General features: G+C 36.7%; 15 protein-coding genes across 15 annotated transcripts; 8 read left to right on the top strand and 7 right to left on the bottom strand.

The window, feature by feature from the left end:
* Positions 1–207: 207 nt before the first annotated feature.
* On the top strand, positions 208–1,143 carry AC631_00735 (S-adenosylmethionine-dependent methyltransferase; the record flags this gene model as incomplete). The annotated part of the gene is made up of 1 exon (XM_015609565.1): positions 208–1,143. The coding sequence occupies one exon, from the start codon at positions 208–210 to the stop codon at positions 1,141–1,143; it is 936 nt and encodes a 311-aa protein (XP_015469521.1).
* Positions 1,144–1,187: 44 nt separating this feature from the next.
* AC631_00736 (tRNA 1-methyladenosine methyltransferase subunit) lies at positions 1,188–2,609 on the bottom strand (the record flags this gene model as incomplete). The annotated part of the gene is made up of 1 exon (XM_015609566.1): positions 1,188–2,609. The coding sequence occupies one exon, from the start codon at positions 2,607–2,609 to the stop codon at positions 1,188–1,190; it is 1,422 nt and encodes a 473-aa protein (XP_015469522.1).
* A 209-nt stretch (positions 2,610–2,818) lies between these two features.
* Positions 2,819–4,651, top strand: AC631_00737 (rRNA (cytosine-C5-)-methyltransferase; the record flags this gene model as incomplete). Its single annotated transcript, XM_015609567.1, has 1 exon — positions 2,819–4,651. The coding sequence occupies one exon, from the start codon at positions 2,819–2,821 to the stop codon at positions 4,649–4,651; it is 1,833 nt and encodes a 610-aa protein (XP_015469523.1).
* A 118-nt stretch (positions 4,652–4,769) lies between these two features.
* Positions 4,770–7,097, bottom strand: AC631_00738 (uncharacterized protein; the record flags this gene model as incomplete). Its single annotated transcript, XM_015609568.1, has 1 exon — positions 4,770–7,097. The coding sequence occupies one exon, from the start codon at positions 7,095–7,097 to the stop codon at positions 4,770–4,772; it is 2,328 nt and encodes a 775-aa protein (XP_015469524.1).
* Positions 7,098–7,292: 195 nt separating this feature from the next.
* Positions 7,293–8,885, top strand: SRV2 (adenylate cyclase-binding protein; the record flags this gene model as incomplete). Its single annotated transcript, XM_015609569.1, has 1 exon — positions 7,293–8,885. The coding sequence occupies one exon, from the start codon at positions 7,293–7,295 to the stop codon at positions 8,883–8,885; it is 1,593 nt and encodes a 530-aa protein (XP_015469525.1).
* Positions 8,886–9,294: 409 nt separating this feature from the next.
* Positions 9,295–10,515, top strand: YDJ1 (type I HSP40 co-chaperone; the record flags this gene model as incomplete). The annotated part of the gene is made up of 1 exon (XM_015609570.1): positions 9,295–10,515. One exon carries the CDS (start codon positions 9,295–9,297, stop codon positions 10,513–10,515), a length of 1,221 nt encoding a protein of 406 aa, XP_015469526.1.
* Positions 10,516–10,675: 160 nt separating this feature from the next.
* Positions 10,676–12,190, bottom strand: QDR1 (multidrug transporter; the record flags this gene model as incomplete). The annotated part of the gene is made up of 1 exon (XM_015609571.1): positions 10,676–12,190. The coding sequence occupies one exon, from the start codon at positions 12,188–12,190 to the stop codon at positions 10,676–10,678; it is 1,515 nt and encodes a 504-aa protein (XP_015469527.1).
* Positions 12,191–12,573: 383 nt separating this feature from the next.
* On the bottom strand, positions 12,574–14,184 carry AC631_00742 (uncharacterized protein; the record flags this gene model as incomplete). The annotated part of the gene is made up of 1 exon (XM_015609572.1): positions 12,574–14,184. One exon carries the CDS (start codon positions 14,182–14,184, stop codon positions 12,574–12,576), a length of 1,611 nt encoding a protein of 536 aa, XP_015469528.1.
* Positions 14,185–15,454: 1,270 nt separating this feature from the next.
* AC631_00743 (ribosylnicotinamide kinase) lies at positions 15,455–16,210 on the top strand (the record flags this gene model as incomplete). Its single annotated transcript, XM_015609573.1, has 1 exon — positions 15,455–16,210. One exon carries the CDS (start codon positions 15,455–15,457, stop codon positions 16,208–16,210), a length of 756 nt encoding a protein of 251 aa, XP_015469529.1.
* A 61-nt stretch (positions 16,211–16,271) lies between these two features.
* AC631_00744 (ribosome biosynthesis protein) lies at positions 16,272–19,412 on the bottom strand (the record flags this gene model as incomplete). The annotated part of the gene is made up of 1 exon (XM_015609574.1): positions 16,272–19,412. One exon carries the CDS (start codon positions 19,410–19,412, stop codon positions 16,272–16,274), a length of 3,141 nt encoding a protein of 1,046 aa, XP_015469530.1.
* A 473-nt stretch (positions 19,413–19,885) lies between these two features.
* Positions 19,886–21,508, top strand: AC631_00745 (uncharacterized protein; the record flags this gene model as incomplete). Its single annotated transcript, XM_015609575.1, has 1 exon — positions 19,886–21,508. One exon carries the CDS (start codon positions 19,886–19,888, stop codon positions 21,506–21,508), a length of 1,623 nt encoding a protein of 540 aa, XP_015469531.1.
* A 235-nt stretch (positions 21,509–21,743) lies between these two features.
* SNP3 (Sm-like protein) lies at positions 21,744–22,067 on the top strand (the record flags this gene model as incomplete). The annotated part of the gene is made up of 1 exon (XM_015609576.1): positions 21,744–22,067. One exon carries the CDS (start codon positions 21,744–21,746, stop codon positions 22,065–22,067), a length of 324 nt encoding a protein of 107 aa, XP_015469532.1.
* A 119-nt stretch (positions 22,068–22,186) lies between these two features.
* AC631_00747 (uncharacterized protein) lies at positions 22,187–22,717 on the bottom strand (the record flags this gene model as incomplete). The annotated part of the gene is made up of 1 exon (XM_015609577.1): positions 22,187–22,717. One exon carries the CDS (start codon positions 22,715–22,717, stop codon positions 22,187–22,189), a length of 531 nt encoding a protein of 176 aa, XP_015469533.1.
* A 490-nt stretch (positions 22,718–23,207) lies between these two features.
* Positions 23,208–24,950, bottom strand: AC631_00748 (glycolipid translocation protein; the record flags this gene model as incomplete). Its single annotated transcript, XM_015609578.1, has 1 exon — positions 23,208–24,950. One exon carries the CDS (start codon positions 24,948–24,950, stop codon positions 23,208–23,210), a length of 1,743 nt encoding a protein of 580 aa, XP_015469534.1.
* A 328-nt stretch (positions 24,951–25,278) lies between these two features.
* HAP31 (Hap31p) lies at positions 25,279–26,166 on the top strand (the record flags this gene model as incomplete). The annotated part of the gene is made up of 1 exon (XM_015609579.1): positions 25,279–26,166. One exon carries the CDS (start codon positions 25,279–25,281, stop codon positions 26,164–26,166), a length of 888 nt encoding a protein of 295 aa, XP_015469535.1.
* Between the last annotated feature and the right edge of the window lie 245 nt (positions 26,167–26,411).

Here is a 26,411-nt window from a genome sequence, read left to right on the forward strand (position 1 = left end):
GTTTTACGCCAGAAAGGGATTGTAAGCTAAATCTCTATCCACATTAAGTAATACTTTACTGTAATTACAAAAGTTTAATCTTGTATATATACATGTATATTTTTGTCAAATAAAATATAATTGAATAATTTTATACACCACTTGTATTTTATTCTCGTTCGCAAAGTATTTGGTTAAAATCTAAGCTAACAGCAGACTTGAAAATAGATGCCTAGGATCTCGCCAAAACTTGTTAAGCAAGCCCTCAGAGATTCTCCATTACTAATTCCACTACTTCGAGCAAATCCGAATTTGGAACAAGCAAAATTGGAATTAAGATGGATTAAAAGCGAACTACCAAGAAGTCAATGGCTTGATGCCATTCGCAGAAGATCAAAATTGGAACCATTACAATATATTCTTGGATCACAACCGTTTGGTGCATTGGATATACTATGTCGACGAAATGTGTTAATTCCAAGGTGGGAAACTGAAGAGTGGGTATTGAAAATATCTGCTTTAATACGAAAGCATCATATACGGTCAGACAAACAGCTAAATATTCTAGATGTCTGTACTGGATCAGGCTGCATACCCTTATTATTAAATTATGAATTATCTGAAGTTCAAAATATTCCTCTTAATATACATGCTTGTGATATATCAAAATATGCTGTTGGTCTATCTATAGAGAACTTGAAAAAGTATGGAGAGAAATATCCGCTGAGTTCTAAGAATGTTGAATTTAGTAAGGGGGATGTATTTGATGAAGATATTTTAAAGAATATCCTATCGAATAAGGAGTTAAATTTGGTTACTTCTAATCCTCCATATATTCCACTCCATGATTTCAATTCCCCTGTACATATAAATGGCATAGAAAAATCAGTAAGACAATATGAACCGTCAATTGCATTACTTGGAGAAAACGAGTTTTACGAAGCTTTAATAAAGAATATCATACTTAAGCTGCATCTAGAAAGCTTCGTTTTTGAGGTAGGGTACACTGAGCAAGTAGAATTTGTAGCTAATATGCTTCAAGAGAATATCAATTGGCAGTGTGGCATGATGAAAGATAGTTCAGGAAATGTTAGATGTGTCGTTGGTTGGTTAAAAAATTCTAAAATGAACTACTTGCAAGAATTATGTGAAATAATATACTAGAATTTACAGATATTAATATTATGCGGTAATATACATTAACTATTCTATACAGATGCTTGTTCAGAACTTGCCTCTGGGGTTTGTTCTGGCTTTTCTTTCTTTGATCTTCCTAAACCTTTTCCTACAGCTGTTATACCACTTTCCTTAGGGAAAACTCTTGTACCCCATAACACATAACCTCCGAATCCACGCATACACATGACAGGATGCATTCTACCCGGAATAGTTTGATGTGGTCTGACTCTGGTCTCCATAATTGATGGGGCTAAGATTCTCTTATCAGTAGACATATGGTGCTGAGTCTCTAATAAAACTTCCTTAAATTGACTGTAAATAACGACAGGTCTTGACCCACCGATAGTTGGAATAATTTCTGGTAATAACGTTGGCATGTTTAAAGTACTCACAGAAATAAAACCGTCAAAATTACCTTCCACTACCATGTCAATAACAGAGTTAATATTCTTAGCTCTTTGTTCACGACGATAATACTGAGCTTTTTTAGCACTTTTCATTTCTTCTATTTCCTCTTCAGTTGCAACTTCAAAGTTTACTTTTTCGTTCTCAGGCTCTAAAAATTGAAGCCAATTTATGCTTTTAACCATTCTGTTTTGTAATTCTTCAGGATAATCGGAATATCTCAATGCAATGTGATTTGGATGTTCATTGTCATGGGCACTTACGATGGTACCTTGTCCGTTCATTCTTTCCATCATTGCATACAACACAATACCACCTGTTTCATCAATCAACAAATACTTACCACCTGGTCTGACATTTGCATAATTTAATAGCAAGCCCAATGTTTCTTCACTCATATCTAGGACACGTTGAGTGTCTTTCTCAATATAATATTGCAATAATTGCGAAGAGCCAAGATACTCAACAGTAAATCTTCTTAAGAACTTCTGCTGCTTTCTCTTCAAATATTTTTGCTGAGAGAACAAAGTTTTCTTATCAAATCCTTCATGACCGGCAATCATCTGTTCAATGATTTTTTGTCCAATATCTGAAGTAGCACCTGATTGTTTTAACTTGTCTACATCTTCAGACGTTAACTTCTGGATTTTGGATCCAATGTTGATAATATTTTGATTATTTTCTGAACTATTTGAGAACATTTTGGTGAGTTCGTCCTTTGTTAATTCTTCATTTTCGTTATCAACCAGCGTTTCGTCTGCTTGTATAGTCATACTTTTAATTGGTTTCACCTTTAATTCTTCAAGAATCTCAAACGTCTGTCCAAATGGATACCCAAGTATTTCATCCACAGCAAAGGTTCCAAATTTTCCCAAACTGATTATTCCACCTGGTTTCAAGTCAACAATTTTTAAACCTTCTGAAGGTAAACGAATCAATGCATGCTGATTTGGAGATATTATAGTAGTACTCTTTGCTCTTTGCGGTAAGCTCTCAACTTCTGGCTCTTTATCCAAACTCATATTATCTTCAATTACTGATGCCATCCTGCTAGATCTGTTAACAGCCTACTGAATGTGTAATATTAGTTCCAATCTCCTAAGAGTGTAATCAAGTATACTAAAATAATGAGGTCGTGGCGTATCCATTATGAAAAATTTGGAACTTTTTTTGTACCTCATCGCAGGAAATCAGTACTAAAATAAAGATAGATAAATTCATTCAACGGATTGTTTGCTATAAAATAATAGGTAAAATGGGTAGAAGAGCTAAGAATAAACAGGGTGTTCCACCTAGCTTTGATGATTTCCAAGCAAAGCAACAAAAGAAGGATTCAAAGAGAAAGAGATCTAATTCTACATCTGAACCAAGCCAGTCTGTGAAGAAGACTAAAGATGCGAAGAAACCTGAAATTTCTAAGACTAAGGTGTCCGCTAAGGCTAAACCAGTTCAAAAAGAGGAACCAGAACTTGACAACGAAGAAATAGCACACGCAAAGAAATCATTGTTTGATGATTCGGACGAAGAAGGCCTTGATGAGCTTGAAGAAGAAATAGAAGACGATGAATTTGACATAGACAATGAAGATGGTGAAGACTTCGAAGATTCTGATGAAGAAGGCCGCGAAAAGCCAATGTTCTCTGACGACGAAGAAGATATAGAAGGGTTGAATGCTGCTAATATGGAAGCATTATCGAGAAAGTTAGATGAAGAAGAAGCTGAAGAGGCAGAAGAAGCAGAAAGGGAATTATTAGAGGGTCAAGTAGACCAGCCTAGAGCTAAGGTTTTGCCTACTGCCGAAGAAGAAGAAGAGATGGCTAGTGGTCCACAAGACGTCACAATGACTAGAACCAGAATGATTGAAATCGTGAAGGTTTTGGAAAATTTCAAAGAAATGGCAGAGGAAGGTAAATCAAGAGCAGAATATGTTGATAGATTGCTCAAGGATATTTGTGAATATTTCGGCTATTCTGAGTTCTTAGCCGATAAATTATTCAACTTGTTTTCTCCAGCTGAAGCAATGGAATTTTTTGAGGCCAATGAAATCGCCAGACCAATTACCATCAGAACTAATACCTTGAAGACCAGACGTCGTGACTTGGCACAAACTTTGGTCAACCGTGGTGTTAATTTACAACCAATTGGTTCTTGGACCAAGGTTGGTTTACAAATTTTTGATTCTCAAGTTCCAATTGGTGCAACCCCGGAATACTTAGCGGGTCAATACATTTTACAAGCTGCATCTTCATTTTTACCAGTCATGGCATTAGACCCACAAGAGAACGAACGTATCTTGGATATGGCCGCTGCTCCAGGTGGTAAGACTACTTACATTTCTGCAATGATGAAGAATACGGGTTGTGTCTTTGCCAATGATGCTAACAAGGCACGTACTAAGTCTTTGATTGCCAATATTCACAGATTAGGATGTAAAAATACTATTGTTTGTAATTATGATGCGAGGGAATTTCCAAAAGTCATCGGTGGGTTTGATAGAATCTTATTAGATGCACCATGTTCAGGTACAGGTGTTATTGCTAAGGATGAATCTGTCAAAGTAAGCCGTACTGAAAAGGACTTCATGCAAATTCCTCATTTACAAAAGCAATTGTTGTTATCAGCAATTGATTCAGTTGATGCCAACTCTGCAACTGGTGGTGTTATAGTATACTCCACATGTTCCGTTGCTGTTGAAGAAAATGAAGCAGTTGTCGATTATGCTTTAAGAAAGAGACCAAACGTCAAGTTAGTTGATGCTGGTTTACAAATTGGTAAAGAGGGATTCACATCTTATCGTGGAAAACATTTCAACCCAAGTATTTCATTGACTAGACGTTATTATCCACACACCTATAACGTTGATGGTTTCTATGTTGCCAAATTCAAGAAAATTGCTCCTTCGCCACATGATGTTTCTAAGGCCGGTGCTAAAGAAAAAGAATCTTTAGCTAGATCTGAAGCAGAAGAAGAAGGTATTATTCACGGAGACTTTGCTGAATTCGATGATGACGCAGATAAAGAGATTATTGATCAAACAATTAAGAGAAGCTTAAAGAGAAAGGGTATCAATCCAAATACCAGGAAATAAGTCTTTAATATATGATCGGGATCTATTTGCATAAGTGAAGTTTATTTGTTCTATTCTTGTATACTACCTATATATAAAACTTTAATTATACATACTTTTTTAAAAATCGAGACTTTTATTACATTAAGCAAGCATTACCTAAACCATGTTCCTTTATGTATTCTGGCCCAAGTTCTTCATACTCTTCCTTAGAAACATAGCTGTTTTCACACTCTTCGCTTTGACTCCATTTTTGCATACCCTTCCAAGCATCCAATATTGGATCCTTCGCTCTACGAACTTTCAATGGAGCCCCTACAGGTAAGAATGAAGTAAATTCTTTAGTAGTTCTTTCCACAAAATTTGGCAACTTCGCAAGGCCACCAGTAATAAAGACATCTTGAATCATGCTATGAGATTGACCACTAGACGAGAAGTTACCGTCTAATCTTCTGTAAAGTAAATCGCTCAGTAACTCAGCAATACCAGCTTGATCAAGACCTGCAATGCTTGGCTGGAATAAAATTTCAGGAACTCGTATTCTTTCGATATTAAAATGCAATTGGTGGTTCTTTTTGATTATTTCTGGGTGGTTAGCTAATTCATCTGGGTCAGAGATTTCAGCTTGCATAGATATAGTAATATTTTGACGAGGGCCATGAATGAATTTATGTAACGTCAGATTCTTCCAATCAAAAGTTTGTGAGGCAGCAAGCGTATCCTCATGATGGAAATTAGGATCATACTGCAATAGCTGCTCTTCTAATTTAAGCAATGCTGTATTGTCTTCTTCTTGTTCTTCTTCTAATGTGGCATTACTAATATCCCTATAAACACTCCAGTCATCATCATTGGCTCCGAATGTATCATTTGGATCATTATCGATGGTCGCATTTGCATTACGACGTCTTTTTCTTGATGCACTTGAGGTTGAACCAGTTTCATCATTTGCTAAATCCGCAATGTTTTTCATACGTTGCTGGGCAGCCATTGACTTCCTATCTTTCATGGAATTTAAAAGTTTAGTCCTCTCTTTCATTCTACCATATATTTGTCCCAACTCTTGTCTTTTGACTGAACACCAGTCCTCCAAATCTCTTTCACGCCATTCTTCTTGTTCCTTCTCAAATTTGGCTAATGACTCTTCTTCTTGTCTTTTAAGCTCTTTTGCACGTTCACGAGCATCAAAATTAGCTTTCATGAGCCTTTGCTTTCTTTTTTCCTTTATTTGATCTTCCGACAATTGATCATCAGGAATATCAACTAGAGGCCAAGAATTAGTGGTCTCATCATCCTCGTGATCACCAATATCTTGATTACGCGTTCTCTTCAATGTCTTTTCCAAGTTGGTCACATACTTGTTGAAATCATTCAAATCCTCGAAACCCTCTGCTTCCAATCTCTGTTGAACTTCCTTGGGCGATATACCTTCAAATTCCTTCTTCAAGTTTGTATAATATTCAAACTCTTGTTCTTTTTGCACAAGCTTTTCAAGCCTTTTCTGCTGAGCTTGTTCCTGTAATCTTTTACCTTGTTCTTTTCTCTTTAGGGTTTGTTTTGCTAATTCCTCTGCAGATTTCTTTTTGTCTGTTGATGTCGATACGTCTACTGGCGCCTGAAGAACAACGTCATGATCATTTAAGTAGTCCATATTAAGATAGTTTGATAATTCTTCTTGATAGTCCTTCAGGACGTAACAATGATCGTATAATATGTTGGTGGTATTTTGTGATGTCAATTTTGTGGGGAAGTAAGGGTATTTTAAGGACAACAACCTTTGAATAAATTGCTGGGACTGATCTCCACCCCAGTCTATTCTTTTCGTCTGCAGTAATATTCCCTTACCTTGAGAAACAGGAATTACATGGGTCAGCTCGTGCCCTGTGCCGATGACAACCCCATTGGCCGTATTAGTATCTGAATTAGCATAGTACGAGAACAAAGAATCAATTCCAAAAGTCACTTTTGGTGCCTGATACGCTTCGAAAAGCAATTCGTACATATTTTTTCTCTGGCTCATTGGACAGGCAACTGGCTCAGTCATGATAACCGGATTATTCAATCTTCCGTTGTCACTATGTACCCCTAAGTGCTCAAAGGAATAATCAAGCATGAACTCCACATAATCCCAGTTTGTCACAAGAGGACCATCATATGGGGTTCTCAGCGACGACCTAAGCGACTGATCTCTATACACATCGTTTCCAACAATCGTCAACGTCTTCAACGCCTTACGATCTCTGTAACGAGCAATGATCGCTGGAAATACGTTATTTGGTGCACTGGCATTTGTTAATCCAATCTTGAATGAAGACGTACCAATATCCAATGCAATTGGTACTCCTTGCTGATAATTATGGTAAAAAGGTTCTGGCTCAGCAGGTGCTTCAAAATCTTTTAAAGGGTATATTTTTTGCGGTGGATATTCCTCTTCCCGTGGTTTGTTAGCAGAACTATTTGAACTCATCGCAAACCAGATCTTTGAACTAATATTAAGCAATAGCTTTGTTACTGATATTCTATGGTACTGTCAAATCTTCTACAGAATCGAATTTCCCAAGAGCCGTCGTGCGCGGTCGTTAAAATGACACGATATATAGGGAAGCATTTAGCAAATTATAAACATATAGTGGTTATAGCAATAAAAAATCAATAAAATACAATGTCGTCAGAAGAAAATCAATTCAATGTTCAAGGATACAACATTGTTACAATGCTCAAGAGGTTGGAGGCAGCTACGTCTAGGTTAGAAGATATCAGTATCTTTCAATCCGAGAATGGTAGATCAGACGGACAGTCTATTAGATCGGTTGGTCAGGGTCAAGGCATAGGCGCAGGTCAATCACAGCAAGATAAGGAAGCTAAGGCGGTCGAAGCTAATCAGCAAAATGAAGCAGTTCCTAAATCAGTTACTGAATTCAAGAATTTTATCGAGAAAAGCCTTATTCCATTAGTGAAGAGCTCGCAAGCGATCGATGGCTTGGTAGGAGAGGCAGCAGAGATATTTGAGCAGGCATTCCAGGCTCAATTGCAATTTTTAAGCATTGTGGCCAAGAGTAAGAAACCTGAAATGTCAGATCCGGCATTTATGGAGGTGTTGAAGCCAATTAACGAGAAGATCGAGCAGATCAACAAGCTTAAGGATGCTAATAGGGAGTCGCAATTTTACAACCATTTAAATACCATCAGCGAAGGGGCACCGGTATTAGGCTGGGTTGTGGGTGACACTCCTGTATCTTTAATCCCAGAGTTCAAGGATAGTTCGCAATTCTGGTCCAATAGGGTCATGAAGGAATATAAGGATAAGGACCAAAGGCACGTTACATGGGTAAGCCAATTCCTACACATTTTCGAAGCATTGAAGGCTTACGTGAAGGAATTCCACACAACGGGTCCATCATGGAACAATGCTAATGGCCAACCTTTAAGTGAAGTTTTAGCTGGTTCTAAGAGTGTTGGTGGCCCAAGTGGAGGTTCAGCTCCACCGCCACCACCACCTCCACCACCTGCGGCCATCTTTGACTCTGACAGTGCCCAAAGCACCTCCTCGTCAGTCCCAGCAGGTGGTATGAATGCTGTTTTCGCGGACTTGAACAAGGGTGAAAATATCACGTCTGGTCTTAAGAAGGTTGACAAGTCCGAGATGACCCACAAGAACCCATCTTTGAGACAAGCTGCCCCACCAGTGTCCAAGAAGCCAACACCACCAAAGAAGCCGTCGAGCTTATCGTCGAGCCTGAACCTCGCCGAGCCAAAGAAAAAGCCTGCAAAGATGGAGTTGGTCGACGGTACCAAGTGGATCATCGAAAACTTCACCGAGGCCGATGTCCCATCTCACCAACCACTCGTAATCGACGCAGAAATGCAACAGTCGGTTTTCATTGGTAATTGCAGTGGAATCACCGTCCAGGTCAAAGGCAAGGCCAACGCTATCTCCATCTCCGAAACGCGCAACACCGGTGTCGTTGTGGACTCGTTGATCTCAGGAATCGACTTCATCAAATCCTTCAAATTCGGCTTGCAGGTCACCGGTACCGTCGCCATGATCAGTGTCGACAAATCCGACGAAGGCAGCATCTACTTGTCGCAACAGAGCATCGATGCTGATGTCCAGATCTACACCAGTTGTGCAACTTCCTTGAACGTCAACGTGTTGAAAAACGATGACTTCGAAGAGCTCGCCATCCCTGAACAATTCAAACACTCCATTAGAAACGGAAAGTTAATCAGTGAAGTCGTCGAACACGCAGGTTAGACTTTATCTTTTACCTCGGCCTACACTACGATCATTTTGATGTATGGTTAACCACATTCTACCATCCTTGCTTTTCCTACACAACTAACACCATATATCCAATCTCCACAACGCCGTGTTTATCCTATATACGATTAACTAGTATTGACAATATATTGTAGTCTTCATATGCATTGGAAGGTTAACACAAAAATCAAAAGAAATCAACTTCATCGATTTTACACAAAATGGAACGTTAAAGAATTTTCCAGGACAAAAAAAAAAAATTCAAATACTCGCTTTTGCCAACAGTTCTATTTAACTTAAGTATAGACGAAAATTTTGATTAATAATTTAGGTTTGGAAAATATTCATCTTTTCAAGTAGTTGTATTAATAAGATTGTTTAATAGAAAAATCGGGTATAGAAAATGGTTAAAGATACAAAGTTTTACGATCTTTTAGGCGTGTCGCCTTCAGCAGGAGAAACAGAATTAAAGAAAGCTTATAGAAAGGCAGCATTGAAATATCACCCAGATAAGAATCCATCACCAGAAGCCGCTGAAAAGTTCAAGGAGCTCTCACATGCTTACGAGATCCTTTCGGATGACCAGAAGAGAGAAGTGTACGATAGTTATGGTGAAGAAGGATTATCAGGAGCCGGTGGTATGGGTGGCGGTATGGGAGCAGAAGACATCTTTTCGCAATTCTTCGGAGGAGGATTTGGCGGTATGGGAGGTGGAGCTTCCCGTGGACCAACCAGAGGTAAGGACATCAAGCACTCTATCAGCTGCACCTTGGAAGAGTTGTACAAAGGTAGAACTGCGAAATTGGCATTGAACAAGACTATATTATGTAAGACCTGTGAAGGTCGTGGTGGTAAAGAAGGCAAGATCAAGCAATGTTCTTCTTGTCACGGTCAAGGTATGAAGTTTGTTACAAGACAAATGGGTCCTATGATACAAAGATTCCAAACTGTATGTGATGTCTGTCAGGGTTCTGGTGACATCTGTGACGCCAAGGACCGTTGTACCGCATGTAAGGGTAAAAAGACCCAAACTGAACGTAAGATATTACAAGTCCACATTGATCCTGGTATGAAGGATGGTCAAAGAATCGTTTTCAGCGGTGAAGGTGACCAAGAACCAGGTGTCACTCCGGGTGATGTTGTGTTCGTTGTTGACGAAAAGCAACACGAAAAGTTCACTAGAAAGGCCAATGACTTGTACTACGAAGCTGAAGTTGACTTATCTACTGCCTTGACTGGTGGTGAGCTTGCCTTCAAGCACGTTTCTGGCGACTACATCAAGATCCCAATCACTCCAGGTGAAGTCATTGCTCCAGGTGTTACCAAGGTCATTGAAAACCAAGGTATGCCAATCTACAGACACGGTAGCCATGGTCATTTGTTTGTTAAGTTCACGGTTAAGTTCCCAAAGAACAACTTCGCTACTGAAGAGAAATTGAAGGAATTAGAAGCTATCTTACCTGCTAAAGCTAAGGTTACCATTCCAAAGGGTGCCGAAGTTGATGAATGTGACTTGGTCGATGTTGATCCACGTAAGCATCAATCTGCTGGAAGACGTGATGCTTATGATTCTGATGAAGAAGAAGGTGGTGCCGGCCCAGGTGTCCAATGTGCATCTCAATAGGCGTGTTGTTAGTTCATAATTTATTACTGTTATATATTATTGTTATTATTTGATGCCTATAATTATAAAGTTATATATAGTTATCCTTGTCTATGGTTATTAATTTCGATTTATCATTAATTGTATGCTAAAATTTATCTCAAAAATGCTTTAATTTATGTTAGTCTCTCAGCTTTTTCCTCCCATGATATGCAGTTAAATAAAGGACAGCTTCAGCTATCAAACAGAAGCCTGCCATTAATGTATATGTTCCTCCCTCGCCCATGGCATTTACCATATTCTGTAAAACACCAATACCAATTGCAGCTAGAATACATCTAACGAAGTTAACACAGCTCGTCAGAGCTGAACCCTGTCCAGGGTACATATCAACAAGTAATGTTGTTATTGCAGACAATTGTGCGACACTGCAAAATGAAATTACAAACGCTGCTATCAATATTGGTGCAATGTTAACTCTATATTGCAAACACCATCCAAATACAATTGAAAAGGTAATCAAAGATACGGTAGTAAAGATGCATAATTCCAATCTAACCTTTCTAATATTAAATCCAGGTCTTTCATGCTCGTCTAAATTAACGTACTTAGCATCGTGTGCAACTTTTCTTCTTTTATAATTCCAATCTAATACCCTTCCTGCAACTAAAGATCCTAATACGGTTGCGATGCCGGAAGGAATATAACAGATTCCAATGTGTATCATTGAATATTTGTATTTTAGTTCGAGGGTTGTAGAAAGAGAGGTAAGGGTCATCGTCCACACTGTATACTGAAATCCAGCAGGAATCAAGGCCACTAAAACGTCTTTTCTCATCATTATTTTGAATGGAGCAAGTATTCTACCAAATGACGAGTTACCTGCAAGTAATGTGTCGACATCATTAGATAATCTGGCTTTGAAACAGGGAAGTGATGCAATAGGCAGCTTATTAATTATTCTTGTAGCTGGAACGCTCATATTTCCTACTATAGCCCTGTTGGTTTCTGGTAATAAAAAAAGGCTAATAATGGCAACACTTCCGCTACCAATTGCCAAAAATACAAATATTCCTCTCCAACTATAGCTGTGGACAAGAGCAGCTCCTATTACTGCTCCAAAACCCTGTCCTATTAATTGAATTCCTTGCACGAACCCCACGAATGTGCCTCTTTCAGATACTCTGCTAAAGTCACCTACCGAACCTGTAGTTATTGCAACCATAGGTGCAATTGCTGCAGCCTGAATGCATCTTAGCACCGCCATTAACCAGAATACATTTGTTTGAGAAAGAGCTATACATACTGCAGTGTACCCTATCACGCAAAACAATATACATGGCCTTCTACCATAATTATCGGAAAAAAATGCAAGAATAGCAGGGGAGATACCTTGAAGTAACAAGTATCCCACAATCGATAAGTTCGCAACGTCTAGAGTGATATTAAACTCTTTTGTCAAAGAAGGCAAGGCTGGGAAAAATATTGACAGTGATACACTAGACCATATTCCATTTGAACTTAATAAAAATGACATCGCATATTTCTCTACCTTGGTTAAAACGGAGTATGGTACCTCCCTACCTTTTCCTATCTCTAAATATTCTTCTTTTTTCAGTTTATTCTCTTGTATGTTTCGGACTGATGTCTCAGATTCCGTATTCGAAAGGATTTGCTTTTCTACATCCCCATTCATATTTATTGGGACATTTCACAATCTTGGTAACCTCTATGTTTCCTATCTATGTAATAACTTTTCTACTCTGTATATCTCATCGGTTTAACAGTATGAGTAATACATGATTCGGGCCGTGTTGAGAACCCGAAGTGTGAAATTTTTCGTGCATGCAAGAGAATTCTCGAAGAAGAAACTAAACTTTATGACGTCGGTACTAAACGGCGCTAATAATTTTACCACTCAAATATGGACCCAGGCTCGAGATGGCTGCATCTTATCTTACGTGTACCTTGATTAATTTAATTTAATTTATTCATATGTGTATTATATTTACGGAATATGTATATATAGGGTATCAATATTAAATGAAGCAATATACACAAATCAAAATGAGTGCAATATTATTTACCGTCCTTAATAGAATCTTTTTGGGTATTATTATATTTCTTAGCAGGAGGATTCTTTGGAGTTGTGATCATGAAATTAATGCTAGACGTTTTTGCGGTTGAAGAAACCTTATGTCTTTTGTTGTGATGTTGGGAAGCTGCAAATTCTTCTTCATCTTTCTGCAGATGCTTTGCACTGTGGCTTCGTCTAGATTCTATGTCGGGGGAGTGGTGTGCAATTTGAGTTGGATGCATTGGCTGCATTAAGCCAGGTGGTGGAGCACCAGATGGATGCATCATGTATTGGTGAGATGGTGGCCCATTGGAAGGGGATGAGGCCATATAATAAGGATATGGATGTTGTTGAGGTATGTAACTAGGGCCAGAAACAGCATGGTAATTCTGGTGTTGTTGATACATGACGGGTGGATATTTCAGTGAATAGGGTGAGCCTAACACAGTTGTAGCTGTGGAGGAGGTGTTTTCATGAGATTGTTCATTCAGGGATTGTTGTGGTGGAGGCGCCGACGAACTTTGGGGCCCATGGGTATAATACATGGTGTACATACCATTTTGAGGTTGAGATTGTTGATGTGGCAGGTACGCAGTTGTAGGTATTGGCAACATAACTGGTTTATCGTTCTGACTTGAAGGCGATCCTTTTTCTTTATCATTACTTTCACCAAGCGAAAATTTAGCACTAGAAGGCAGCTTATTAGGAGATCTTGCGGGAGAAATATCAACGCTATTAGCAGACTTTATACTCTCTGCGGTTTCAGAAAATGATGGCAAAGCTCGACTTTCTGAATATCTTCTTTTTCCATTAATGGTGGATGGAGTATTTTGGTAACTACTGTAATATTCTGGAGTGTTGACAAGCTTGTTGATTTTGTTAATCACGTCATTTGGATCGGATTTCAATTCATTAATTTTAGATTTCAATTCTTCTATTGTTGTATTACTAACAAAAAGAAAAGGAATTAGGTCACCACTAATATTTAATGATTTGGCTAACTTCAATAATTCGATAGCTGTAACACCAAAATCATTCTTAATAGTTTCTTGTTTTGTCTTCTCCTGTTCACTTTTATATCTTAATATTTCATTTAAAGTTTCGGCACTGTAGGGCCATATTGATTCTTCATCAACTGCCTGCGCAGGTATCCCTAAAATTTGTGAAATTTTTTGATCGATAAGAATTCTGTTACTAGAGTCCCAACGTATGGAATTGCCATTTCTTTTCTCTTTTATGTTTGACCCAGAGGAGTTAGAGCCTTCATCCATGCTCTTTCTTCTAGTAGAAACTTTAGCTTCAGTAATGATTTTGTCAAGGGCTTCTCCATGAAGCAGAGATTGATGGCCATAATGCTTGTAAGCAGAACGGTCAATGTTGAAGTCCTTCAAATTTGACAAAATCTTTTGGTCTGTGGGGGAACTCTTCTCCGAGTCACAGTTGGTTTCCTTCCTATTTTCACCATCAGATTCTGTCTCTTGGTTTGAACTATTGTTGGTTCCACTTGGCGATAGAGTCGAGTCGGTTGAAAGCTGAAGCTCCTTGAAATTACGTGACCGACTTGGTGAACCAGCATGGGACACAAGTCTCTCATCGGCCAGTGGTGTACTCATTAGGTTAATTAGAGATAACAATTTGGCTGTTTTCTTTATTCATGTAACAAGCGAAGATGTTAATCGTAAACGTGTAGTTGGATATCTAAGATGCAGTTGAAATAATACCTGAATACAACTAAATCTCCAAGTACTTAAGTAGATATATTACTGGATTAATGTCTATAATTTTATAGGGACTAGTTTGCAATCTATTGGTACTTAGCTTAATACTCAGAGCTTATGCTTTTCTTTGTTGGTATAAACTTTAAGAGTACCAAAATACTTAAATTTTAGCTTCTTCCCTATTTTTTTCAAAATTCATTTTCCCTTCTATCCATAATATATATATTTAGCAAATATAATTTCAAAAATTACTTATAGTAGACTGAAAATGGTACTTTTTAGTCAGATCCATTATCAAACTATCTGAAAAATTCAACAATTTCCTAATTAGGAAATGTTATTAATTCTCAACCGTATATTGCAGGTGTGCATCGTTCGAAGATATGCTTTTTCACCATATTAGGTATAAGAATTAGGTAATTAATTGGGTTGAAGTAAGTAGATTTACGGGATAAGCACCTACAACACAATAGCTCCTTACATTAAAATATACTGGATATGGGTATCAAGGCTGACTGCGTACTTCAGGAAACATCTTCTTACAGATGATGGCATTGTCATTAGTTTATTAGCACACTTGTTACCTCTTATAGCATAAGAGGGATATTTTACGGCTACTATATATTGCCATGTCAAATGAATCTGGATCAAAGAAGAATGCTATAATAGGAAATCAAAAAAATATATAGGGTGCAAATTTTGAGATTTAAGGCTTCGTAGCTATCTGTAGTCTAGATTGACGCAGGCGAACTCATGGGTCTCTAGTAATATATAATAAGATTATGTGTCCTTAATAAAATTTTGGATAGTGACAATTATGTTAGAGAAAATACGAGGCTATTCTTTGAGAGGAAAACATACCAAGGCTAGTTATTCCAAATTTCAAGTTCAATTATTTAAAGCTTTTGCAGGTACATTTCATGCTTATGACAAAAGCGGTTCTGGAAATGAAACTATGAGCATTCATTATAACTGTATTCATATTAAGAAATGATAAAAATCCTGTAGTATAGTAGTAAATTGCTTGACAAGTTATTTCCAGGGTATATAGTACTCTATGTAAGCAATTCGGTGCGATATACACGAATAAAGTCGGGGATTAAAAACAATATTCGTTTTGGAGTTACCCATTTCTGTCTTGTAGGCCAAAAGAAATCACAAAACTATGACCGACAATGGAAATTTGGGTCCTAACATGCCACATACAGACAATCAGCAAATTGTCTTAGTTGCTTTAAGTGGACCGTCATCTTCTGGGAAAAGTACTACTGCCAAGGCACTCCACAAACTATTCGAAGGATCTAAGGTTGTACATTTAGATGATTTTTATTTCCCCGATGATAAAATACCTGTTGATCCCACGACAAATGAACAAAATTGGGATTGTTCTGATGCAATTGATTTTGAAAAATTTACTGACTATATTAGGGGACTTAAGCTCGACAACAAATTAACAACACAAATAGACTCATTAGAACCTGAAGCTGATCTACAATTAACGGATGACGAAATCAACCATTTCACACATGTAATTAATTCATATAGTCATAAACTAAAAGATAAAATTATCGTATTGGTTGATGGGTTTATGTTATTTCATGATGATAGAATATCTAGCTTATTTGATATCAGCTTGTTCTTTCATGCGAAATATGAGACATTAAAATCAAGGAGAGAATCAAGGGCAGGCTATAATACAGAAGGTGGGTTTTGGGTAGACCCACCCGGGTACTTTAGTAGATTAGTATGGCCCGAGTATATGAAGAGTCACAAGCATCTCTTTGAAAATGAAGATGTGAACTTACAATTGAACTCTCATGCCAAGGACAAGTTAAAACTTAACGAAATTCAAAATGAAGATTTATCATTACATGATTTGATAAACTTGTCCCTAATAATAATATTAGATAGGTTGGAATAAATGATTTAGATTATTTTTAACCTATAAAGTTGATATATATATATATTTCCTATTATACAAACTATTTCTTTGATTTCTTTGGTTTCTTGTTAGCACTTTTCATTTCTGAATCATAAATATCAGCAGCACTCTCACCCTTTTGTCTCTTAGAATTTTTATTCTTGACACTGACTACTCCTTTTCCATTGACAGCCTTGGTAACAGATTTACCAGCAGCTTCCCAGTCTGCATCGTCTGCAATTGCGTATTTATCTAAGTTAATAGCATTAATAAATTCCTTTTGTTTTGCCTTCAATTCTTGCATAGCTTCATCACCAGCCTCTTCTAAATCATCTTGCATATCCTGCTCTATCTTATCGTAATCTATGTGTTCTGGCAGTCCTTCCATTGCCTTAACAGCCTCATCTTCATATTGAGGCATAGAATCTTCAATAGACTTACTTAAAATACTTCTGAAATAAGTTGAAAACTTACGAACGATTTTAGCAAACATTGCCATGGATTGATTCGATGGCAAGTTTAATTCTTTTGAAATATGGTCCAAGTCTTTGTGTTGCAAACCAATTGCTAATAAAATAGCAGCTTGTACAGATGACAAACTGACATCAGTGCCAGTTTTCTTTGAAAAATATAACTGGGAAATCAATGGTAACATATCAACAATAACATGGTAATCTAACAAATTATTGGCATATGAATCTAATCTCTTCAAGTCGAATGGAGATAAGATGTTATCTAAATCATTTCTGGTTAATTTCTTGGTCTTACTTTCGTGATTTTCACCAGCCTCTGTTGCTTCAATAATATTTAATGCTTGAACAGCTGGAAATTTTTTAAATTCATATGACAATAACTGTAAGAAACGCTTGTGGAAATCCTTCGAAAATTCTTGTAACCATGTCTTCTCGCGGTTTTGTAATACGTTTATCATGACAGAGGTATGTTCTCCAGTCAACTCATTAGCTGTCTGTCTTAAATAAACAGGAACGAATCCAGATCTCTTCCAGAATTTTTGCAATTGTGGAGTCAATCCGAAAGATACACCTAAGTAATGTAAAAAGTAAGGTGGCTTTTCAGATAACTTCAATAATAATGGTGGCAATGATTTAGCATCTCTCAACTTAATTTCATCCTTCAAAGAAGCGTTCGCTAATTCTTTATCTGTAACTCTGGTTATCGTATGGTCGTTAATTTCTGAGGATTCACTGATATCTGTGAATTTTCCCTCGTAATAATCTTGCAATAACTCTAAAGCTCTTGAACCATAACCCATTCCAGCATATTCTGGGTTTGTAGCGATTCTTACAACTCTAGCACCAGATAATGATGCAAACTCTTCATCTTGGAACTGTTGAGAAATTAACCATGGAATTAAATCACCTCCAGCTCTCTGGCCACGAGATAATGATTTACGAACACTTTCTTTTGAAATTTCACCTTCTAAGGCAAGTTGGATAACACATAAGGGGTCTGGAATTCTATTACCACCTTCTTCAATTGGTGGTAACAAGACAAATAATTGATGAGCAGGAGCATCACTCATCAATTGTAAATCATTAGGAGAATTTTTGTAATGCGATGCAACATATAAAGCCATCATTTTTTGCAAGAAAGCTTCAGAGACAGGGTGATATGAAAACAAGGTATCTCTGTTCACATAAAATAAGTTACATTGAGAAGGATGTGGACAACCTTTAGTAGCAAACTTGGAATTTCTGGATAATGAAACATCTAAGCATAATAATTTATTCAACCACTTTTCAACTGGATCTCCTGGTGCATATCTAATTGGTTCATCCAAGACAACTTCACGCAAATCTCTACCTGACGAAGCGGAATCGAAATTAGACTTGTTGTCTCTAGATACAACTGTTGTGTCATCATTTCTTCTGTTGCTATTGGATTCAGTACGTAATTGTTGAATTAACTTCAACGATAAAGATCTACCTGTACCTTCGTAACCATTAATAGTAGAAGCCATGAAAATCAAATAAGGTCCCATTAAGTTTTTCACGACAGGTAATGGGATAGCAGCAGCTTCATCTATAATAACTAATTCGGCCTGACCTAATACATGGTTATCATTTGGTGAAATATATTGAATAGTTTGACGATGACCACGTTTAATATCCACTCTAACGATAGCCTTGTTAAATGATGGGTTAGTTGATTGTATAATATCATAATCCATATGCTCAGTATAACCTAAGGCATCGAATCCTTTGAAAACAAACTCGAATAATGTCTTCAAGTTTTCTGGAGAAGGTGATGTGACGAAAATATTAGAATAACCATGAGAAACTGCAGCTGCAATAGCAATACCTAAGGCTGCTGATTTACCACGACCTCTACCAGCTGTTAATGCAACCGTACTTCTTAATGTCTTTTCTGAAATAACATCAATGAATGTCAATATAGACTGAGCTTGATTTACAGTTTTTGATAACCCAACTAATGCACCAGCTGGCTGGACATCTGCCAAGCTTTCCTTCAATTCCTTCAACTCTTTTGCATTAGGAGACAAATCATCATCGTCTTTAGCTGGTAATGGTTTAACATGCTTACCACCAGATATAGGCAAGACGTTAAGTTCATCGTCAACAACTAAACAATTTGCACATGAACCTAATGATAATAAAAATCTTTCATTAAATCTGGCAACGACATCATCGTGGGCCTCAGTTCTATAACGTGAATGGATGTCCATTGTCATGGTATATAACTGTTTCAATGAAGACATAGATTTCAACAATATGACAACTAATCCACCACCTTCAACAGTTTCTATAGTTCTAGCTAACAAGTTAGGTGTGATAGCTTCAAAATCTTGCAATATACACATACCATAGGTATTACCCAAAATTTTTTCGGTTTCCTTATAGTACACATATCTAATATGCTGATTGGAAATGAAGGCCTCAAATGGGTCTTGGTCGTTTACTTCTCTTACACCCCTTTTAATATCTTTCTTTATTTTGGCCTCTCTCTTTTGTCTGTGTGATGTGAAGCCCAATAATTTCTTTTTATATGCCCATAAAACTGACTTGTTCATCTTCAAATCGGCTGACATCATTAAATAATGCAAATTAGGCAACTGATTACGAGCTTTATCACCCACAATGAAGAAAAAACTTCTCTCCTTTTCTTGCACACCGTTACGGATGAGCGATGGAATACGTGCATCAATAGCCTTCTTTACCATCTTGAATATTCTCTAGTTTATTCTACTTAAGATCTTTATCCATAATAGTATTTATGTCCCAGTCTGAAAAAAAATCTCATTAGATGAGTCGTGTGAATACCGACTCGTATAAATGATATCACTATTAACTAGGCATAAACACCGATACATGCTATAAAAGTGTATTTAAGGTATCTTCAAGGGTATAAAATGATGTTTTTAAGTGCTTCTTGGAGTGTGGTATTATAATGTAGTTTCAAATTTTACAATTGAGTTAAATTTACGAGTGATAATGGGTGTTCCATAAAATGTTGCATTTGTGGATTGCAAAATCCGATTTATGCCCCAAAATCAAATTTGTATATTCAGCGGGTAAAAGTTTCAGCTGCAATTTATACAAGAATTGAAAAGAAGCCTATAGATTAGGAACCAAGAATCGTAGAATATCCTACTTCATATTCATATAGGTTATCAACATAAAAATAATTTGAAACATGGGAAGACCAAAAAATTCGAAGAATAAAGTCAAAACTAAGACTTCATCGTGGTCTTCCAAAAAGCCTGATAAGCAACAATTAAAGGCAAAACCAAGTGATAAGGGGCTTGAAAATTATAGTGGTGATAATAATGAACAATATAATGTATTTCCTGAGAGCTTTAGGTCAAATAATGGGACACATGGAGTTGTAGTAAAGAAGAGAAAGGTTGCCCCAAGATCGGGTTTACAGTTCAAAGTTGGACCGTCTTTTGAGAACACGACATTATATAGACCGATATTTATAACTTCCACTAACGAAAATGTTTTCCCCTTTGTTAACGCCAGAATCGATAGAGGGTTTGAGAATCATGGTGGGGAGTGGATTGGGTATAAACGCAATTATTTCACATTAGTTAGCTGCTTTGAATTTGACGGGGTTAGCCCTGAAACATTTTTCACTGAGAAGTTTCATATCTTGAATGATGTTGGTGAACTTGAAAATATCAGTTGTTTTGCGCTAAGATTGGTATCCAGATGTTCAGAGGATGAATCCGTTGTGAATCTCATTCAACACACAGCTAAGCGAGATAGAGGTCCACAGTACCTGCCGCCAGTTTTCCCAGCCATTTCAGGATATCTACCATCTCATTCAATTATCAAACAAGCATCTAATATTCGTAATGGAGACAAAATTGATCAATACAACCGAATGTTCTACCTTGACACCGCTACTTTACAAAAGTGCATGGATGCATCAATTCTAAGTACATACCCAGAGGGAAGAATAGCCACGGTTGCAAGATATGAACGTATTCAATTCTCCACATCAATAAACTATCGGAAATCGACCATGGTTAATAGACACTTCATTTTAAAAGTCGAATTATTGGGGCTACTAGACGACGGTAAATATGCAGTTTTAGCCAGTACGGAGACTCAACCGCTAGTAGTTAGAGGTCGTTCTCCGTCAAATTACCAAATGGCAAGAAGAAACTTAAAGGCATTAAATTTCAACAATCAAAAAGAGCAAGCTAGTGGTTCAGGTTCAAGCTCATCATCCAATGCAGACGAATTCCAACTAGACGACAAATCCAAAAATAAATATAATAAAGAAATACCACTGATCAAAACCAAATACAACCTTTTGGACTTGCAAAAACCGGCTAAAAGAGGAAGAAAGAAAAAAGAGAAACTCAAAACAGATAATGTTGAAAAACTACATGCATTAAGAACATATCAAAACCAAGGCATAAAAAGAGAATTATATAACTTAGAAGACGAATTTATCGATGATGATCTATTTCCTCCAATAATTCAGGCTAAACAGGAAACATTTGACTCAATGTTTGATCTGTTCCCATACCAGACCGAATTCAATTTAAACCTTGAATCACCCTTAACGCCTAAGAAGCACAAAAAATCAAAATCTAAGAAATCAAAATCTCACGAGAAGGGAATTGAAGAGTATCGAATAGGAATACCTACTTCCGCATGCAGATCCCAAGGTACAGACAACTCAAGCTTCAATCAAGTAGAGGAAGATAGTTTTGTTGAGTTCCAAAAGGAACTATCTCTTCTTCAAAAAGAATTAAAAGGTGATTATTCCAATGATCATACATTGTTAGGTCTCGTAACATAATTTTATACATCATTACATGCAACTTATCTATATAGATATATGTAGGCCTACTTTAAAGCCATGGTAATACAAATGCCTATTTTGCATTGGCTTACGTAATATTTGAACCTTTTGATATTTCCTCAAAATGCAGTTTTTGAAAATCTACACCACCAGCTTGACCTTCACAATACACCTATACAATATTAAAAGTAAAGGATATATTGTATCTAATATATATAAATTGCAGAAGTAAATGTTATTCTTCAGTTTTTTCAAAACTCTTGTTGATCAAGAAGTCACCGTCGAATTAAAAAATGATATAGAGATTAAGGGCATTTTGAAGTCAGTAGACCAATATTTAAATTTGAAGTTAGACAATATCTCATGTGTCAATGAATCCAAATACCCACACTTACAATCTGTCAAGAATTTGTTCATAAGAGGATCTACTGTTCGTTATGTCCATATGAATTCTAATTCTGTTGATTGCACATTATTACAAGATGCATCTAGAAGAGGTACGTATAAGCGTTTTATTTTATCTATATTCTTGTCAAATATACTAACAATCCTTTAATTATAGAGGCTATGGTTCAATCAGCAAAATAAGTTAAGTTAATTTACGTTGGTTATGTAATGTAATATAGTTTATAAATATACCGTTCCAAATTAATTAATGAAAATACTACATTGTAGCTATTTAGTAGGCGTTGCCAACCTAACCAAGCAATGTGCTCTTGAGTGACCAGGTTTGGAGCAGTATGAACATGTCTTCTTTGATTTGGTATTATACTGCTTCTTATAGCCTTTAGGACCTGGATATTCATGAGGACTTGGTCGTATATCTGAGTTATTATATACGGTCGAGTCATTTTGTATTTTTAGCTCTTTCAATTCATTCAGTAATCTTCGATCACTCTCATGACCAAGAAGGTATTTCAATTTCCGCTTGGGTATAATTATGAAATCACTATCACTATTGATATTCCATACTTCATGATTGCATTTGTTACACTTGATTGTACTACTTATCTTCTCTCTGAATACATCTTCAGGTATATCTTTTTCTGATTCAATACCCTCTTGTTCTTGTAATATTCTGATGTACTTGTTAATTTCATGAAGTTTAGAATCATACCCTTTTTTCAACTCCTCCAACTCAAGGTTCTTCTGGTTTATTATCTTTGCAAGCGTATCTACACTTTTCAGTAATTCCACTATCGACATATGCTTTATTGAATTTTCTTAGGTCTTAAAAGGATTAGTTAAATCCTCCAAGCTCATCTAATTATCTCCAGATTCTTGCATATAAAGAGTTGAAATCAAACATAGTGCACATTTTTTCAAATTTTAACGCTGTGATGGCGTTTGGCAGAAGCGCACCGATCGTGTACTTTTGGTTCTTTATTACAGTTTAAGTGTCCGGTTCGATCTCTGCGGTCGCAAACTTGATAATTTGAGTAGTCAATTCTTCAAGTTTCAGCAATGAGTGGCAATATCGCTGGAGGGAAGCAATTCAGCACAGCACGCTACCCGTAGAGAGGCGAAGCGGATGGCACTTGGCTGGCTTTGGTAAGGAGTTATAAGTATCTTGTGTGTCGACTCCAATTTTTTTACTAATTCAGCTTGTAGTAAACCTTGAACATAATTAATGCAGATAAAAGTTTGATAATTTTGATTGTTTTATGTTTTGCAGCTATTTACAGTTCTATAAATTTTAATCTTGCTTGGACGATTTTTTTCTGTCTAGAAGTCTGTTTTTGAAATCCATCAATGGGTCCTTCAATATGGTCCTGTCTGCGTAGATCATGTAAACTAGATAGACCAAACATAGTAAAGCACTTTTGATGACATCTGTTATAGAAGTACTTTTGACTCTATTATTTAAAGCGAGATATTGACAATATGCAACTATTATAAACGTTGCAAGTGAACCACTAATTCTCTTCAAAATACCCCTATAATTAATGGTAATCCCATTCCGAAAGTAAAATGATTTAATAAAAATAGAACAGTAACCTATTCTTAATGTCATGTTTAAGGCATTTGCTAAAATAAGTCCACTCAAACCGAATTTAAAATGAGTGATAAATACATACAGTGAACACAAAACAATGAGAGTCAGGAAGGACATGAAAATGGAGAATCTCCTTATCTCATTACCATCAGCGACACTATTGAAAAAAGCCTCTAATATACCATTAAAAGCCAAAAATGGTATGTATACAATGTATTGGGGAAATATATCAAAAATCCCTGTATTAGCCCATTTAGAAGCTCTACCGCCTAATAATATCAGTAGGAAATATGCTGCATTAGTATACCCAGCAATACCGATCAACAAAGACAAATTTAAATAAAATATTCCCAAGTATCGCATAACATTGTACGATTTTCTTATATTTTCTTCTGATTTGACTGAAAGCATCTTGGTAAATAGTAATCGTAATGATTCTTCAATTGGCTGAAACACCAACCTTGCAATTATGGATCCGTAATTGCAAACAACCGCATATGTACCTTGTTGCTCTACTGTACACAAATAATTGATCAACAATTTGTCTCCCTCCGTCAAAAAATGTTTGAATATCATCAGTATAAATAAGCTTCTCCAAATAGCCAAAATCTTTGGGTCAAAATAATAGTCACCAGCTTCCGATGGGGTATAAATTTTACTAAGTACTAGAGAATTCTGCTCTTTTGGAAGCTTTGTACGATTTTCCTTAGCAAAGTTTAAATGGTATTGTAGAAAAATTAACAAAGAATATCCAAATTGACCCAAAGCAAACGCCATAACTGCAAGAGCATCATATTCTAAACTTGATACCCTCGATGTCCTCAGCACTACAGCAATTACTGCGAATGTAACAATACACCTTCCAAAGACACCAATACTTTCGTATTTCGACCTTTTCCCAAAATTCAATTGGAATTGATTGATAGCATATAACGGCTCTGCGGCAAGTTCTAGCATCATCAGCAGCCACACGAGTACTATTGTAATCCTATAATATGGCAACATTAATAAGGACTCCTGAAAATTTTGCGAATTGTACTGCCATGCAAGAATAACAATCGATAGGGGCCCACCAACTACCAATGGGATATAACCAAAATTAATAATGCTTTGTAAAGTCCCCTCTGGGGTCCTTTCGACGTATTTACCCGTTCTATGTTTCGAGTCACTTGTATTTCCCGAACTAATATCCCTAGTTCTTTGAATTGAAAGTCTTTCTCCCTCCCTGCTAAAGAACAACACCATTGAGACGATAAACTCTAAATACGCCGATATTCCAAACACCCTGGGAGAGATCAATCGAATCAATAACTGGTTCAATAGAAATGTTAACATCTTTGTGAACAATTGTGTCAACATGAGGAAAGAAGCACCAGCAGTAGATTTGTTCAAAATATCAGCACCATTGCTACCATGTCCTACCCCATTACGTACAGATCCCATGGTAATATTATTCTATCTTTCCTATATAGCTTGAAATATTTCTACGTCTTCTAAACTACGATTGTACTATACATATCGTGATTTAATTTACACATTAAAGTGCGTAGCTATCGAACTTCCGTTATAAGGATTTTAGCTCATTTTTTACGCTGGACTTATAGTTCAATAAGTCGTTTAATATTTAGCCATTAATCGTTAAGATAATAGTCATCAACATTAATACACCAACAAATTTGAGCTGAGACTGAATATAAGTGCTAAGTTTAGTATCAGTTTCTTAAATAGTCTAAAACATTTTAAACAATACTCCTGTATTGAGAATATCAATATGGATCCAAACAATATAAATCCACACGAAGTCGAATTAAGGGAGCAAGATCGTTGGTTGCCGATCGCCAACGTAGCTCGTCTCATGAAAAATACCCTTCCCCAGACAGCCAAGGTTTCAAAGGATGCTAAAGAATGCATGCAAGAGTGTGTATCAGAATTTATTTCGTTTGTTACTAGTGAAGCGAGTGATAAGTGCCTCAAGGAAAAACGTAAAACTATTAATGGAGAAGATATATTGTATTCGATGCACGATTTGGGATTTGAGAATTATGCCGAAGTGTTGAAGATTTACTTGGCAAAGTATAGAGAACAACAGGCCTTAAAGCAAGAAAGAAACGAAACCAAGCCATCGAAGAGACAGCGGAAAGTTGCATCCGCAGCAGATTCTATATCACATACCGCTTCCAATACCCAAGATGAGCACTCCTCGACTGATTCTCCATTGCGGGAGCAGTTCCATGAACACAAACAGGAAGATATCGAAAGCCATCAATACATGGGAACACAAGGGTCAAACTCACGCCAGATCACTGGGCATGATACAAACAATAATGGACTATTAGGTTCGAATCCTTCATCTGATAGCTCTATAGGATCGCCCGAATCGTTTTTCAACCATTATGAATCTAATGGACAAGGAAATGAAGCGGGCAATGGTGCTTTAAACGGGCACGACAAACAAATAAAACATGAGGAAAGGCATAACGACCCAAATCATAAAGAAGAAGGATATGGATACGATGATTTTATCAGTGATCCTAATGAAGAACAAATAGGAAACCACCAGCATATCGACGAGTTGGCAAAGCTCACGAATGATGAACCAGATATTGATACTTTAACTGCTGGAATCACAAATGGCAATTCCAATAATGCCTATTTTTAGTTACTCAATGCAACTAGCAACATTGTAAAAAGACAAGTACGAGAATAGACTATGCAAATAGATGTATTTTAGGAAAGCAACAACTACCTTTCAGTTCTCAATTATGTGTTATACAAACAGTTTTTTAAAAATATAGTAAATATTCAATTATATCGCCACCTATATATAAATATAACTTTCGATAATAACAGACACCTTCCAAATGTGGAGTAGAATTAAAAAAAAATAATATAAAATCCAGTATA

The sequence above is a fragment of the Debaryomyces fabryi genome, assembly GCF_001447935.2.
Source record: "Debaryomyces fabryi strain CBS 789 chromosome Unknown contig00009, whole genome shotgun sequence".
Taxonomy (NCBI): Eukaryota; Fungi; Ascomycota; class Pichiomycetes; order Serinales; family Debaryomycetaceae; genus Debaryomyces; species Debaryomyces fabryi.